This window comes from Rhinoraja longicauda, chromosome 39 (genome assembly GCF_053455715.1).
Source record: "Rhinoraja longicauda isolate Sanriku21f chromosome 39, sRhiLon1.1, whole genome shotgun sequence".
NCBI classification, from domain to species: domain Eukaryota; kingdom Metazoa; phylum Chordata; class Chondrichthyes; order Rajiformes; family Arhynchobatidae; genus Rhinoraja; species Rhinoraja longicauda.
Window position 1 is genome coordinate 6,220,295 of NC_135991.1, and position 15,954 is coordinate 6,236,248.

Below are 15,954 nucleotides of genomic sequence, written 5' to 3' on the forward strand. Positions count from 1 at the left end.
TTAATTCCAGAAACATGCTTCACGGAATTCCCTGGACCCCGCCGATCAATTTCAGAGTAAACCGCAGTTTAATCTCTCCACATCGCGATCACCTCAACCCAAATTCCCGCACACACGGGGGGGGGGGGGGGGTTGCACAGGGGGCCATTAGCATGACTCACTTGCACTACCATTGACTTGTGTTGTAATGGGGTTTTGCACAATTGTCTATTTCATTCTTGTCTTTCATTCTCTTCCATGGTTCGTGCGTAATCTGCATACCTTTGTGAGTCTTTGTGCCTGTGCTGCTGATGCAAGCAAGATTTGTATGGTACCTGTACCTCACCGCACTTGCGCATATCAATATGAACTCGACTTGCATATTCCGTCCCCGCATTTGCTGACTGAGCCTGGAGCACTGCGGCGACGGAATGACGTGTCGGGGAGCGTGCGCCACGTCGTGGGTACCACACACGACTTATTGCAGCTGGATCCCGATCAGAAGCAACGTCACTTCCGGCCCGACTCGCACACATGTGCTGGCTGACCGTGATGTTCAGTTCTGTTGGAAGGACAGATATGATGTGAATCGTGGCACATTGGGGCAGAAATTGAGGGGGAAATGCACGAAAAGTGCAATGCAAGAGGAACATTATACACACATTGAATCTAAATGCAGTTCCACAATTTATCCATTGTTAACGCCTGGGTGACACTTGTGTGCGTTCTCTAGGTCTACCTGGCTGTTATGCCCACTGTAAGCAAGATTTCTACTGTACCTCGACGTACTTGTCAAGATGACAATAAACTCCACTCGAATTGAACCCAAATTCTCATTTTCCTGGCAATACCTTTTTCGCGTTCTTACCTGTTACAATGGACATGCAATGGAAAATCGCTGTCCGATTAATTTATTTTCTTGTTTACAACTGGTGTTACATTCTTAAATCTTTTAACTGCTACATTTTCTATAAAATAAAGGTGACTGACTAATATCGTCTACTCCTCTCCTTCCTCCTCTGCCCTTTCGAGGTCGGTGGAATCCAGGGCCACCTCTTGGTAATCCTTTTCCAGCGACGCCATGTCCTCACGCGCATCCTGGAACTCCCCTTCCTCCAGCCCCTCCCCCACGTACCAGTGAACAAAGGCTCGCTTGGAGTACATCTTGTCGAACTTCACGTCCAGGCGGGTCCAGGCCATGGCGATGGCGGTGGTGTTGCTCAGCATGCAGAGGGCGCGTTGCACCTTGGCCAGGTCGCCCCCCGGCACCACCGTCGGGGGTTGGTAGTTGATGCCCACCTGCGGGGGGAGGGAAATGGCAGACATTTGATTTCAATTCATGGACGCATGTCAACATGTGAGCTAGTCCCATCCCCTTAACCGTGTGAACCACGTGTTCTGGGCGAACTGCAAATCCACTGTTGCCCGGGAGAGGGTGCTGCTAAGGGGAACAATGCAATTAAGTGATTACCCCAATATTTACTTCCTGCCCGATCAGAAGCTCAATGTTCCCTGGAGTATTCTTGCTGACCGATTATCCGACAGAAAGAGGTTCTTCGGCCCACCGTCTCCAAGCACATGAATTCCTTCAAATCCACCAACTCTCCTCCATCCCATGAGGACGGGATGCCTCCTACAAATGTTACGACCCTGTTGGAACATTCCCATGGGATGATTACATTCGGTTGGGTGTTCAGTAGGGAGGGAACAGTGGGGAGATTGGGGGAGGTCCTTCTTCAATTATTGTTGATGAATACAGGGACATCTACTTAAGATTTCTAGATGAGCAGGTCACCTGAGGTATCGGACAAACAAAGCTAATGCCCCTCCTCCACCGGGTACACGCAGTTTTGACTCAAACCGTTCACTTACCTTGAACCCGGTCGGACACCAGTCCACGAACTGTATGGAGCGCTTGCTCTTGATGGTGGCGATGGCGGCGTTGACGTCCTTGGGCACCACGTCGCCGCGGTACAGCATGCAGCACGCCATGTACTTGCCCTGGCGCGGGTCGCACTTCACCATCTGGTTGGCCGGCTCGAAGCAGGCGTTGGTGATTTCAGCCACCGTCAAGCCTTCGTGGTAAGCCTTCTCGGCCGAGATCAGGGGCGCGTAGGTGGCGAGCGGGAAGTGAATTCGTGGGTAGGGGACCAGGTTGGTTTGGAACTCCGTCAGGTCCACGTTGAGGGCGCCGTCGAAGCGCAGCGAGGCGGTGATGGACGACACGATCTGCGCCATAAGGCGATTGAGGTTGGTGTAGGTGGGCCGCTCGATGTCCAGGTTCCGCCGACACACGTCGTAAATGGCCTCGTTGTCCACCATGAAGGCGCAGTCGGAGTGCTCCAGGGTGCTGTGGGTGACCAGCACCGAGTTGTATGGTTCGACCACAGCGGTGGAGATCTGCGGCGCCGGGTACACGGCAAACTCCAGCTTGGATTTCTTACCGTAGTCGACGGAGAGTCTCTCCATGAGGAGGGAGGTGAAGCCCGATCCAGTGCCGCCGCCGAAACTGTGGAAGATGAGGAACCCCTGAAGTCCGGTGCACAGATCGGCCTGAGGAAGGGAAGCGGAAATCATGAACAAAATACCGGATCTGACATTGCTGATGCACGTGACCTAATCACCACTGAGAATTGGGCGCACGAAGATTGGGCTGGATTGATGGAGGGACATCTAAAATTCAGGCATTTGCACCCAACACCTACATGCAGAACTAGTTGGCGGTCTGGGTCCGAAGCATTTGCCTCAATTCCGTCGCGACCCTCGTGATCCTTTGCCAACCAAATCACTTTCGAAATTTGGAAAGGTATTCGGACTGCGGCGTGCTGCCTTAAATTCGGGTTTGGCGTGGAAATAATGTAAAGTAACCTTGGAAGGGCGATATTATAGGTATTGGCTGCAGTTCCTGTTTGCTCCATTACAGGAAAGAAATGAAGGGGACGGTGTAGAAGAATTTAATCAGAAGTAAACCGGGATGGTAGAATTTTAGCTCTTCGTAAGGGTTGGAAATTCTGGATTCTTTCTTTTCCGGTACGTCGGAGGTTGACAGGAGGACTGAGAGATGTTTACGCATAAGCGAGGTGTATTAATAGGGTAGATAGTTAGAACACTTTTCCCTTAGTGGAAATGTCAAAGTAGACTGGGCATAGCTTTAATGAATGTTAATTGAACAGTAGGACCAGCTGAAAGAAAGCGCTTGGGACAGAAACACACTCTCGGAAGTGCAGAGATAATACAAGAATTCTGGGAAACTTTATCGCAAGTATACCTACCACCTTCCGGACGCGATCCAGCACCAGGTCCACGATCTCCTTACCGACAGAGCAGTGTCCGCGGGCGTAGTTATTTGCCGCGTCCTCCTTTCCGGTGATGAGCTGCTCGGGGTGGAAGAGCTGCCGGTAGGTGCCGGTCCGCACCTCGTCTACAGGGGAGAGAGCCGAGAACAGAGAATTAGCCAGCGCCACACCCATCGCGCGGAGGTTTTGCGATAATCCCGGACACATCAGCGGTCGCGGGCCATTCCAATTTACCGATCACCGTGGGTTCCAAGTCGACGAACACAGCCCGCGGGACGTGCTTGCCAGCCCCCGTTTCGTTGAAAAAGGTGCTAAAGGAGTCGTCGCCGGCTCCGATGGTCTTGTCGCTGGGCATCTGTCCATCCGGCTGGATCCCGTGCTCCAGGCAATATAGTTCCCAGCAAGCGTTGCCGATCTGGCACCCGGCCTGGCCGATGTGGACTGAAATACACTCGCGCTGCAGATGTGGGGGAAACACATTAGTACCGGATGTGGATAAGTTGGCTTAGGGTCGGTATGAGAGTGGGAGGGTGTGAGGTGGGGCTTAAAGTCACCAGGTTACTGTCAGGCTGTTCCCATCCATTCCCTCCTACCGCTCCTTCCTACCCTGGTAATGCAACCCCTACGCCCTCTCACCCGAACTAATCCCAACAAAACCACCCCGTCTGTGTGCAGGTCCCGGTGTAGACCGGGCCTCCCGGCTACAACTGGATTCTCTGAGCACCGCTGCCTTTTCTCTGATTGGTGCACGTCGCGCTCCCGTCCACCAATAAGACGCCCGTCTCCACGGAACGCGGCGATCCTCAGAGTTCTACCACGTCACCCACCATAATGTCCGGCGATCACCGCAGCCCTGGTCAATGACTGGCTGACGCCGCCGGTCGCGCTATTTATACCCCGTCATTATGGGGAGGCCCGTCGTCTGATTGGTCGGCCGGGAGAATGGTTGCTAGGTGCCATGTAAACAAAGTCACAGGCGGACGGGCGGTGATTGGCCGCTTTGTCTAAAGGGCGGGGTCAAATGTTAGCCGCAACAGTCAATGGGCATTGTCACCTCATCTTAAACATGGTCCCCTCACTGGGTCAGACCATAAGCACAGGGCCCCCGACTTGGCCCCTTCAATCAAATCTCCAGCAAAAAAATAACCCAAGCAGCCCTGCAATCGTAGGAATATCACTTTCTGCGTAAAAAATGTTCCCTTGTCTGGGTGTTAAACATATGAGCTCTTATTCGCTGAGAGTATGAGCCCTGGCTCCAGAATCTTGGGCATCTACCTCTAACTTATCCAATCTGACGACTCCTGGACTACTGTATAAAAGTATCACCTTGGGTCCCTCCTATATCCCAGCATGTCACATGAAGGCTCTGGCTCAAGGACTTGAATTCTCTGCCCTGGGGCAAAAACAGGCGAGCATAGAGGGAGAAGAAAGTTTAAAGATCAAGGAGCAGCATAAGAGATAGAGACAGTGAGAAATCTCGGTAGTGGACACAGGAGAGAGAGGTAGAAAATCTCGGGAAATGTTGTGGCGCGGAGACATTCAAAAGCTATATCTAAATTAAATATACGCGAAGCTGTCGAAATTAAAGTAAGTTTCAAAATATTGGTACACATTTACTTTTCCATTCTTAGATTGACAATTGGTGCTGACGCTATGACGTCGCAGTCGGCATGCGATATGACGTCGCAGTCGGCGTGCTATGACGTCGCAGTCGGCGTGCTATGATGTCGCAGGCGGCGTGCGATATGACAAAGCACAAAGCCCTGCTCTCGACTTCAGAGGAATTTAATATTTTTCTGTATTAAATTCCATCAACCGTTCCTCAGCCCAACTGGCCAACCGATGCGATTGTTGACATCCAGCTTCACTCTCTGCAATACCACCCACTTTTGTGTTATCTGCAAACTTGCTAATCTTGCCATGTGCGTTCTCATCCACAAACAGAATGACGACAAACAGAAACGGGTCCAGCACCGAACCCTGAGGCACAACGATGTTCCACAGGCCTCCAGTCCGAGAAACAAACCTCCACCATCACTCTCTGCTTCCTTCCATGATGCTAATTTTATATCCATTCAACTATCTTTCATTGATTTCCATGAGATCTAACTTTCCAGTGCAGAGGATGATAAATGTTGTCAGGGACTGTGTGCCTCAGAAGCAGCAGCTATATATGATATAGTTGGGATTGCGGAGACATGGCTCCAGGGTGACCAAGGCTGGGAGCTGAACAACCAGGGATATTCAACATTCAGGAGGGATAGAGAGAAAGGAAAAGGAGGTGGGGTAGCGTTGCTGGTTAGAGAGGAGATTAACGCAATAGAAAGGAAGGACATTAGCTTGGAGGATGTGGAATCGATATGGGTAGAGCTGCGAAACACTAAGGGGCAGAAAACGCTAGTGGGAGTTGTGTACAGGCCACCTAACAGTAGTAGTAGAGTTGGGGATGGCACCAAACAGGAAATTAGAAATGCGTGCAACAAAGGTAAAACAGTTATAATGGGTGACTTCAATCTACATATAGATTGGGTGAATCAAATTGGCAGAGGTGCTGAGGAACAGGATTTATTGGAATGTATACGGGACAGTTTTCTAAACCAACATGTAGAGAAACCAACGAGAGAGCAGGCTATTCTAGACTGGGTATTGAGTAATGAGGAAGGGTTAGTTAGCAGTCTTGATGTGCGTGGCCCCTTGGGCAAGAGTGACCATAATATGGTTGAGTTCTTCATTAGGATGGAGAGTGACTTAGTTAATTCAAAAACAACGGTTCTGAACTAAAAGAAAGGTAACTTTGAGGGCACGAGACGTGAATTGGGCAAGATAGACTGGAAATTGATTCTTAAAGGGTTGACGGTGGATATGCAATGGAAGGCATTTAAAGACCGCATGGATGAACTACAACAATTGTTCATCCCAGTTTGGCAAAAGAATAAATCAGGGAAGGTAGTGCATCCGTGGCTAACAAGGGAGATTAGGGATAGTATCAAAACAAAAGATGAAGCGTACAAATTAGCAAGAAAAAGCAGCCTACCAGAGGACTGGGAGAAATTCAGTGTCCAGCAGAGGAGGACAAATGGCTTAATTAGGAAAGGGAAAATAGATTATGAAAGAAAACTGGCAGGGAACATAAAAACTGACTGCAAAAGCTTTTATAGATGTGTGAAGGGAAAAAGATTAGTTAAAACAAATGTAGGTCCCTTGCAGTCAGAAACAGGTGAATTGATGATGGGGAACAAGGACATGGCAGACCAATTGAATAACTACTTTGGTTCTGTCTTCACTAAGGAAGACATAAATAATCTGCTGGAAATAGCAGGGGACCGGGGGTCAAATGAGATGGAGAAACTGAGTGAAATCCAGGTTAGTCGGGAAGTGGTGTTAGGTAAATTGAATGGATAACTAAAAAGGCAATACGGGGAGAAAGATAACTAAAAAGGCAATACGGGGAAAAAAAGATGAGGTACGAGGGTAAACTAGCCAATAATAAAAAGGAGGATAGTAAAAGCTTTTTTAGGTATGTGAAGAGGAAAAAAATAGTCAAGGCAAATGTGGGTCCCTTGAAGACAGAAGCGGGGGAATTTATTGTGGGAAACAAGCAAATGGCAGACGAGTTGAACCGGTACTTTGGATCTGTCTTCACTAAGGAAGATACAAGCAATCTCCCAGATGTTCTAGTGGGCAGAAATCATAGGGTGACGGAGGAACTGAAGAAAATCCACATTAGGCAGGAAATGGTGTTGGGTAGACTGATGGGACTCAAGGCTGATAAATTCCCAGGGCCTGATGGTCTGCATCCCAAGGTGCTCAAGGAGGTGGCTCTAGAAATTGTTGACGCATTAGTGATTATTTTCCAATGTTCTATAGATTCCGGGTCATCTCCTATGGATTGGAGGGTGGCTAATGTTATCCCACTTTTCAAGAAAGGAGGGAGAGAGAAAACGGGAAATTATAGACCAGTTAGTTTGACATCAGTGGTGGGGGAAGATGCTGGAGTTAATTATAAAAGACGAAATTGCGGAGCATTTGGATAGTAGTAACAGGATTGTTCCGAGTCAGCATGGATTTACGAAGGGGAAATCGTGCTTGACTAAACTTCTGGAATTCTTTGAGGATGTAACCAGGAAAATTGACAGGGGAGAGCCGGTGGATGTGGTGTACCTTGGCTTTCAGAAAGCCTTTGACAAGGTTCCACATAGGAGATTATTGGGGAAAAATAGAACACATGGTATTGGAGGTAGGGTACTGACATGGATAGAAAATTGGTTGACAGACAGAAAGCAAAGAGTGGAGATAAATGGGTCCCTTTCAGAATGGCAGGCAGTAACTAGTGGAGTACCACAAGGCTCGATGCTGGGACCGCAGCTATTTACAATATACATTAATGACTTGGATGAGGGGATTAAAAGTACCATTAGCAAATTTGCAGATGATACAAAGCTCGGTGGTAGTGTGAACTGTGAGGAAGATGCTGTGATGTTGCAGGGTGACTTGGACAGGGTGTGTGGGTGGGCGGATGCATGGCAGATGCAGTTTAATGTGGATACGTGTGAGGTTATCCACTTTGGTGGTAAGAATAGAAAGGTAGAGTATTATCTGAATGGTGTCAAGTTAGGAACAGGGGACGAACAACGAGATCTGGGTGTCCTATTGCATCAGTCACTGAACGTAAGCATGCAGGTACAGCAGGCAGTGAAGAAAGCCAATGGAATGTTGACCTTCATAACAAGAGGAGTTGAGTATAGGAGCAAACATGTCCTTCGGCAGTTGTACAGGGCCCTAGTGAGACCGCTCCTGGAATACTGTGTGCAGTTTTGGTCTCCAAATTTGAGGAAGGATATTCTTGCTATTGGGGGCGTGCAGCGTAGGTTTACTAGGTTAATTCCCGGAATGGCGGGACTTTCATATGTTGAAAGACTGGAGCGACTAGGCTTGTATACACTGTAATTTAGAAGGATCAGAGGAGATCTTATCGAAACGTATAAGATTATTAAGGGTTTGGACACGATAGAGGAAGGAAACATGTTCCCAATGTTGGGAGAGTCCAGAAAAAGGGGCCACAGTTTAAGAATAGGGGGTAGGCCATTTGGAACTGAGATGAAGAAAAACTTTTTCAGTCAGAGAGTTGTGAATCTGTGGAATTCTCTGCCTCAGAAGGCAGTGGAGGCCAATTCTCTGAATGCATTCAAGAGAGAGCTGGATAGAGCTCTTAAGGATAGCGGAGTCAGGGGGGTATGGGGAGAAGGCAGGAACGGGGTACTGATTGAGAATGATCAGCCATGATCACATTGAATGGCGGTGCTGGCTCGAAGGGCCGAATGGCCTCCTCCTGCACCTATTGTCTATTGTTTACTGTCTATTGTCTAATCGATGAAGCATTCTTTCCAGTCATCCTCTGCTATACCATCGTCTAAGCATATATGAGCTTCACGGAATGCGGCAACCGGAACTCTGAATGAGGCCTAACGCAATTTTTGTAGCTTTATTCACGCGTCATCCCAAATTTAAGGCGGGGCTCCTTTGCTGACACTCGTCGGAACCCCTTTGCACTTACGGCTTTGAAAAGGCACCGGCAGGAAGCACTGTAGGGGAGTGCCGGAAGTTGCGGCTGTCTTGCGAGGGATATAGTTTCCGAAGTCGGGAGCAGGGCGTTTGCCGTGACGCACACCGACTGCGAATTCATGGCTTCAGCATAGCGTCCCGCTCTCAACGAGTTACAGCGGAACCTTGTCTTCCGGGATTTTTCCAGAGGTATTGGACACACCTTTCACACTCTCAGGGATTCTCAATCTATAAATGGAAAATTAAACGTGAACCTATAGTTTATAAATTACTATCATTTCGACAGTTTTGTGTATCTTTAATTGATGTACACACACAAACACAGGCACACGCGCACACACACACACACATATGTGTGTGCGTGTGTGTGTGTGTGCGTATGTATGTATGTGTGTGTCTTTGTGTATATGTGTATATGTGTATTCACATTTCTATATTTGTATATTATATATTGTATATGTACATTTGTGTACATATATATACAGCATTTTAATAGCTTTTGAAATGTCTCCGCACCGTAACAATTTCCGAGATGTTTCTACCTCTCTCTCCTGTGTTCACTCCCCATATTTCTCATTGTCTCTATCTCTTGTGCTACCCGTTCTTGTGCTGTACTGTTCCATTTTCATTGATCTTTAGGATCAGTGCGGCATTTATATTGATGCAGATTGCAAATGCCAATTCGGCGATACTTTCGGACAGGCAGCACAAGAAGGTGTTCCGGTTAACAAATACCACCCCTGACCACATTCAATGACGGAATGCTTGGCAACATATTTTTCGTTGGACACAAAATGCTGGAGAACTCAGCGGGACAAGCGGCATCTCTGGAGCGTAAGAATGGGTGGCGTTTCGGGTCGCGACCCTTCTTCAGACTGAACGTAACGAGAAAGGGAAACGAGAGATATCGACGAGGATGTGGAGAGATATATAGCAAGGAACGCAAGATAAGCAACAAAGTAACGATGAAAAAGGAAGCAGGCGATTGTTAACTGTTTGCTGGGTGCAACCGAGAAGCTGGTACGAATTGGGTGGGGGAGAGTTGTACAGAGAGGGAATGCAGGGGTTACTTGAATATCGAGAAATCAATATTCCTACCACTGGGATGCCAGCTCCCCATGCGAAATATAACATGCTGCTTTAAGATTAGCGTTAGGGATTTCGTTATCGTTTCGTGGTATTTCTGGGAGAAAAGCTGCCTATTATTGACGCTGTGGATGCCGTCATTGTCTATTACTGTGCCGACCTCCCGACGGGTCGTGGTTGGACCCCGGCAACGGGACAGCGTCGCCCGCAACAAAATCGGGAACACCACTAGTCGTGGCAGCCTCCTTGGAGCTTTGACCGAGCCCTGTCTCCATCTTGGCCACGAAGACCATAAACCGGAAAGTACAGCGAATCGGCGGCCAAAGGACTGGTAAGGATAACCCGTGGCTCTTATCGTCCTGGATTTCAAGATGGGTCGGAGGAGGCCCCACTCCCCCAACCCCTCCCTCCCCCCCCCCTCGGGGCACGAACACTAAGGTGGCCGTGCGAATGTTGGACGCCGATTCGCTGGCGATCCGGATTAAGATTGAAGGCGACGCCTGCAACGGCGCTTCATGTTCAGCTGTAGCCCGGAATCTCAAAACAGCGCCAAAGCCTGAGGAATCCTGCAAATGGCTGCTTTATTTATGGAGAAATACAGCGTGGAAACCGGCCCTTCGGCAAACTGAGTCCGCACCGCCCAGCGATCCCCGCACATTAACACTATCCCGCACGCACTTGGGACAATTCACACGTACACAAAGCCAAGTAACCCACCACCCTCTCACCATACATCCCCTCCACCTCCACCTGCCCCCCTGCCTCCATCCGACCCCAACCCCCACCATTGCCGGGTGTTCACCATCCTCCATGACCTCCCCCTTTCAGACACCGAACGGTCTGTCCTCAGCAGAGGCCTTACCTTTCTTCCCCTCCGCCCCCACATCAACGAGTTCTGCGTCCGCCATGACGTGGAGCTCTTCTTCCGCCGCCTCCGCCTCCGAGCCTTTTCCATGGGAAGGAGTCCTCACCCCCCACTGATAACCCCTTCTGCCGTCTCCAACGGATCCCCCCTCCTCTTGGACCCCCACCCCCGGTTGGCCAATTACCCTCACTAGAACATTTATCTCTAACTGCCGGCGTGACATTAACCGCCTCCAATTCTCCACTCCCCTGACTAACTCTAACCTCTCCCCTCCTGAACGTGCAGCCCTCCACTCACTCCGCATCAACCCGGACAGTGCTGTGGTACTCTGGCGTGCTGCCCTCTACCGGACCGAGGCCAGACGACAACTCTCAGACACCTCTTCCTACCTATCCCTGGACCATGACCCCACCGACAAACACCAGACCTTCATCATCAGCACCATCACGGACCTCACCATCTCCGGCGATCTACCCCCCAATGCCACCAAACTCATAGTTCCCCAGCCCCACACGGCTCGATTTTACCTCCCCACCTACGTCCAAGACACCTCACACGCTCTCCATCTCCTCGATAACTTCCGGTTCCCAGGCCCCCACTCCCTCATCTTTACCATGAATGTCCAGTCACTCTACACTTCCATCCCCCACAAGGATGGTCTCGAAGCCCTCCGTTTCTTCCTCGACCGTAGAACCAGCCAATCCCCATCTACCAACACTCTCCTCTGCCTAGCAGAGCTGGTTCTTACCCTCAACAACTTCTCCTTTGACTCCTCCCACTTCATCCAAACCAGAGGCGTAGCTATGGGCACTCGCATGGGCCCTAGCTACGCCTGCCTCTTTGTCGGGTACGTCGAACAATCCCTGTTCCAGACGTACACCGGCCCCATCCCCGAACTCTACCTCAGCTACATCGATGACTGCATTGGTGCTACCTCTTGTACCCATGCAGAACTCACTGACTTCATACACTTCACCTCCAATTTCCATCCTGCCCTTAAATATACCTGGACAATCTCCGACATCTTCCTCCCTTTTCTGGACCGCACCATCTTCATCACAGGAGACAGACTAGTGACGGACATTTACTATAAACCCACTGACTCACACAGCTATCTGGACTACGCCGCATTTAAGCGCGGGATGAGGTGTTTCACACTAGGGCTTCGGAGATGTCCTTGTTCTTCAGAAAACGGGGCTTCCCCTCCTCCATTATAGACGAGGCTCTCACTAGGGTCTCTTCTTTGGAATGCTGGAAGAAACCAAAGATCTTTGCGAAAACTCACGTGGTCGCGGATAGAACGTACAAACTCCGAACAGCCCGGCACCCGCAGTCAGGGTCGAACCCCGCGCCGTAAACACAGTAAGGCAGCAACTGCGCGGCTGCGGCACCGTGACTCCCTGAACATTCTGTTTAATTGGGATTGTATTTATGTACGGTAATAATCATACTGGTTTGTCTGCGAAAAAATATTGAATGTAATTTTACTTAACCACGCCTATGTGAGTAATACTGAGGAAAAACATCTAAAATGACTTATTGAAGCAACGGCTGGCTCTCTTCATTTCTCATCCAACCCGGTTGTCTAAAATCTGAGTCTTCAACTTATTATGTTGCTTTCTTTTATATCATTTTTAAAATACAAAAAAATCACAATCAATAACAATGCAAATACATTTGACTTATTTCTTAACCATGAGTGTAAATTCAGTCCCCACTTCCAGCCTCATTCCCTTTTTTTCTGAGTGTCCTGTACATCTCTGTCGTATTTTCGAATTAGAGTCACAGCGTTATGGAGCGATGCAGTGTGGAAACGGGCCCAACTTGCCCATACCGGCCTCACCAACGTCTTATACTACTGCAGCATCACCTCCCAACTTCTATACTCAATACTCTGAGTGACGAAGACCAATGAGCCATGAGCCTTTTTGACCACCCGATCTACCTGCGACAACTGCGGTCGCGGAAGCGGATTGGACAGTGGCGTTTAACATTTTTTTGGAAGGCAGACGGAAGTGCAGGCAGTGGAGGGACATGGACCATGTATCGGCAGATGCGATCAGTTAAAATTGTCATCATGTTCGGCGCAAATACTGTCGGCTGAGGGGCTCGTACTTGTGTTGTACTGTTCCAATTTCTTCCTTTCTCAGCTGTTGCCTGAACTTTCGAGTTCCCGCAAAACCTTTGTTTTAACACTGATGGTTTTGCTGCTCCCTGTAGAGTCATAGACTCACAGAGTGATACAGCGTGGAAACAAGTCATTCTGCCCAACTTGCCCACACCGTTCAACATGTCCCATCTAAATTAATCCCACCTGCCCGTGTTTGGCCCATATCCCTCCAAACCTGTCCAATCCATGTACCTGTTTAACTGTTTCTTAAACGTTGGGGAAGTCCCAGCCTCAACTACCTCCTCTAGCACCTTTTTCCATACAACCACCATCCTTTGTGTGAAAACTTGACTCCCCGATGCCTATTAAGTATTTTCCCTTTCACCTTAAACATATGTCCTCTGTTCCTCAATTCACCTACACTGGGCAAGAGACTCTGTGCATCTACCAGATCTATTCCTCATGATTTTATACACCTATTTATTTAAATGCATGACTGTACACTTTGCTAAGCTGCGTTCCATTTGTCAATTCTTCGCTCACTCTCCCAACCTGTCCATACCATTTTCATCCAAATATCTCTTAATATTGAGATATTTACTCTATGCGAACAATGCCTTCGCACGCACCGGTAGCATCCATGGGCCCGAGCCGGCGATCACCAACGGGCCCGTGCCTCCGCAGTTGAAGAGAGGATGGGGTGTGTGAGTGGGGAGAACAATTCCCTTTTTTTTTTTAAACGTTAAAAACAATTTTAGCACCACTGTCCTGGCGACACGGTAGCGCAGCGGTAGAGTTGCTGCTTTGCAGCGAATGCAGCGCCGGAGACTCAGGTTCGATCCTAACTACGGGTGCTGCACTGTAAGGAGTTTGTACGTTCTCCCACTGACCTGCGTGGGTTTTCTCCGAGATCTTCGGTTTCCTCCCACACTCCAAAGACGTACAGGGTATGTAGGTTAATTGGCTGGGTAAATGTAAAAAATTGTCCCTAGTGGGTGTAGGATAGTGTTAATGTACGGGGATCGCTGGGCGGCACGGACTTGGAGGGCCGAAAAGGCCTGTTTCCGGCTGTATATATATGATATGATATGATATGATATGACTGTTTATAACAGGTTTTACGTAAATTCGCCTTATATTTTTTTACGTTAGAAGCTTTTTAAGTTTAAAAATGTCCTTTCTAATCGAATTCTTCAATGTACTCAGCGTACGGCGTCACAGTGTGGCACGTACGACTTCCATTGCGCTTCTCTCCGCACTTTGCCCAATCAAGATGGCCGCCGGCCGCGGGGACGCCCGCCCGGGGTCAGTCGTTCCTTCTCCTCTCTCCCCTCTCCCCTCTCCCCACTCGCCCACACCAGGAAGACAGTCCGAGCAGGAGGGGATGCGTGGGCAGGAGGGAAGATTGAGGGTGGGGAGGAGTGGGGTGCGGGCAGGGAGAGTGAGGGTGGGGGGAGGGGAGGGAGGTGGGGCGAGTGGTGGTGACAGGAGGGTGACGGGAGGGAGAGATGGAGGTGGAGGGTAATAGAGGTGGAGAGGTGCATATAAATTAGCTATAGATATAAATGTGTATTTGTAAGTATGTCTGTTTCACACACACGAAATTTTATCATCGCCCTCTCGTTTATTATATTGTTTACCCTGGACTACGTTGACATATTATGTTGTGCTGCTGCATGTAATTGTTTTATTGTTCAAATTGGGACCTTCTGCGGCAGAGAATTCACAAATTTCTGGGTGAAAAGTCTTTTCCTAATCTCAGTCCTAAAAGGCTTAACCCGTATCCTACTCAGTGCAGTGACAGTGTCCTGCATGGGGTGGGAGTCCTTGCCCAGCAGCGATGTTAACTTTGCCATCATCCTCCTCTCTCTCACCACCTGCACTGAGTCGAGGGGGCAACTCAGGACATAGCTGACCTTCCTGACCAGCTTGTCGAGTCTCTTCCCTTCCGCCGCTGAGAAGCTGCTGCTACAACAGACCACTCCATAGAAAATGGCTGATGCAACCACCGTGTTGTAGAAGGCCCTTAGGAGTGCCCCCTGCATTCCAAAATACCTGAGTCTCCTGAGCCGATAAAGTCTGCTCTGGCCCTTTCTGTATAGCGCATCGGTGTTTTCGGTCTCGTCAAATTTATTATTGAGGTAAACACCCAGGTACTTATAAGAATTCACCCTCTCAATGTCCATTCCCTGGATGTTCACCGGTGTCGGGGGGACCTGGCTGCGCCTGCGGAAATCTACCACCATCCCATCCCCCTGGTTTTCCCCGCGTTGATCCGGAGGCAGTTCTGCTGGCACCTGTGCACAAACTCATTGATCAGTTCTCTGTACGCCCTGTCCTCGTCGCCCATGATGAGGGCGACGATGGCAGAGTCGTCAGAGAACTTCTGTTGATAGGAGTTTGCAGAGCTGTGCCTGAAGCCCGCAGTGTATAGGGTGAACATGAATGGAGGTAGCACTGTTTCCTGCGGAACCCCTGTGCTGCAGACCACCCTATCCGAGACCAGGTCCTTTGTCCTCACATAATGTGTCCAAAACAAATTCCCGGTTGCGGGTGGGAACCCGTAGGGATCAGGCTCTGCCTGCCTCTCTAGAATGCGGGTAACATGTCTTGTTTCAGTCGAGGCCACAACCCTCCCTCGCCTCTTTCTCAGGTACATTGGGGCGGGTATTTGAAGCTTTTAAGAGCATTTAATAAAACATTTGGACAGGTGCATGGCTGTGGGATGGGCCACACGCGGAACATGGGACTAACTTAGAAGGGGCCTGATATACCTTGAACCAGGTGGACAACAGGTCGGCGCTGAACGGCTCCTATTTAATCCCCAAATTCCGCGTCGTAAAACCCCAGTGAGCGCGGAAATAAAACCAGGTGGAATGTAAATGTGGGAAGAGTGGATTAAGCAGCAGTTGAGGTTATCATAATATGTAGGGTCTGAAGAAGGGTCTCGACCCTAAACATCACCCATTCCTTCTCTTCCGAGATGCTGTCTGACCCGCTGAGTTACTCCAGTATTTTGTGATACATTCGATTTGTACCAGCATCCGCAGTTATTT

The 15,954-nt window shown here is 49.2% G+C and overlaps 1 protein-coding gene across 1 annotated transcript; it reads right to left on the minus strand.

Moving 5' to 3' along the window:
* Nucleotides 1–978: 978 nt before the first annotated feature.
* LOC144611050 (tubulin alpha-1 chain-like) lies at nucleotides 979–3,726 on the minus strand. The gene is made up of 4 exons (XM_078430138.1): nucleotides 3,510–3,726; nucleotides 3,252–3,400; nucleotides 1,852–2,532; nucleotides 979–1,278 (listed from the first exon to the last, which is right to left on the minus strand). Exons 1-4 carry the CDS (start codon nucleotides 3,628–3,630, stop codon nucleotides 979–981), a joined length of 1,251 nt encoding a protein of 416 aa, XP_078286264.1. The 5' UTR covers nucleotides 3,631–3,726.
* Between the last annotated feature and the right edge of the window lie 12,228 nt (nucleotides 3,727–15,954).

Excerpts from the sequence above, each read along its gene's own strand:
- LOC144611050 (XM_078430138.1), bottom strand. The coding sequence starts at position 3,630 with ATGCCCAGCGACAAGACCATCGGAGCCGGCGACGACTCCTTTAGCACC. Across the intron at positions 3,401-3,509 it reads CTTGGAACCCACGGTGATCG|ACGAGGTGCGGACCGGCACC; the intron begins GTAAATTGGAAT and ends TCTCCCCTGTAG. Across the intron at positions 1,279-1,851 it reads GGTGTCCGACCGGGTTCAAG|GTGGGCATCAACTACCAACC; the intron begins GTAAGTGAACGG and ends CTCCCCCCGCAG.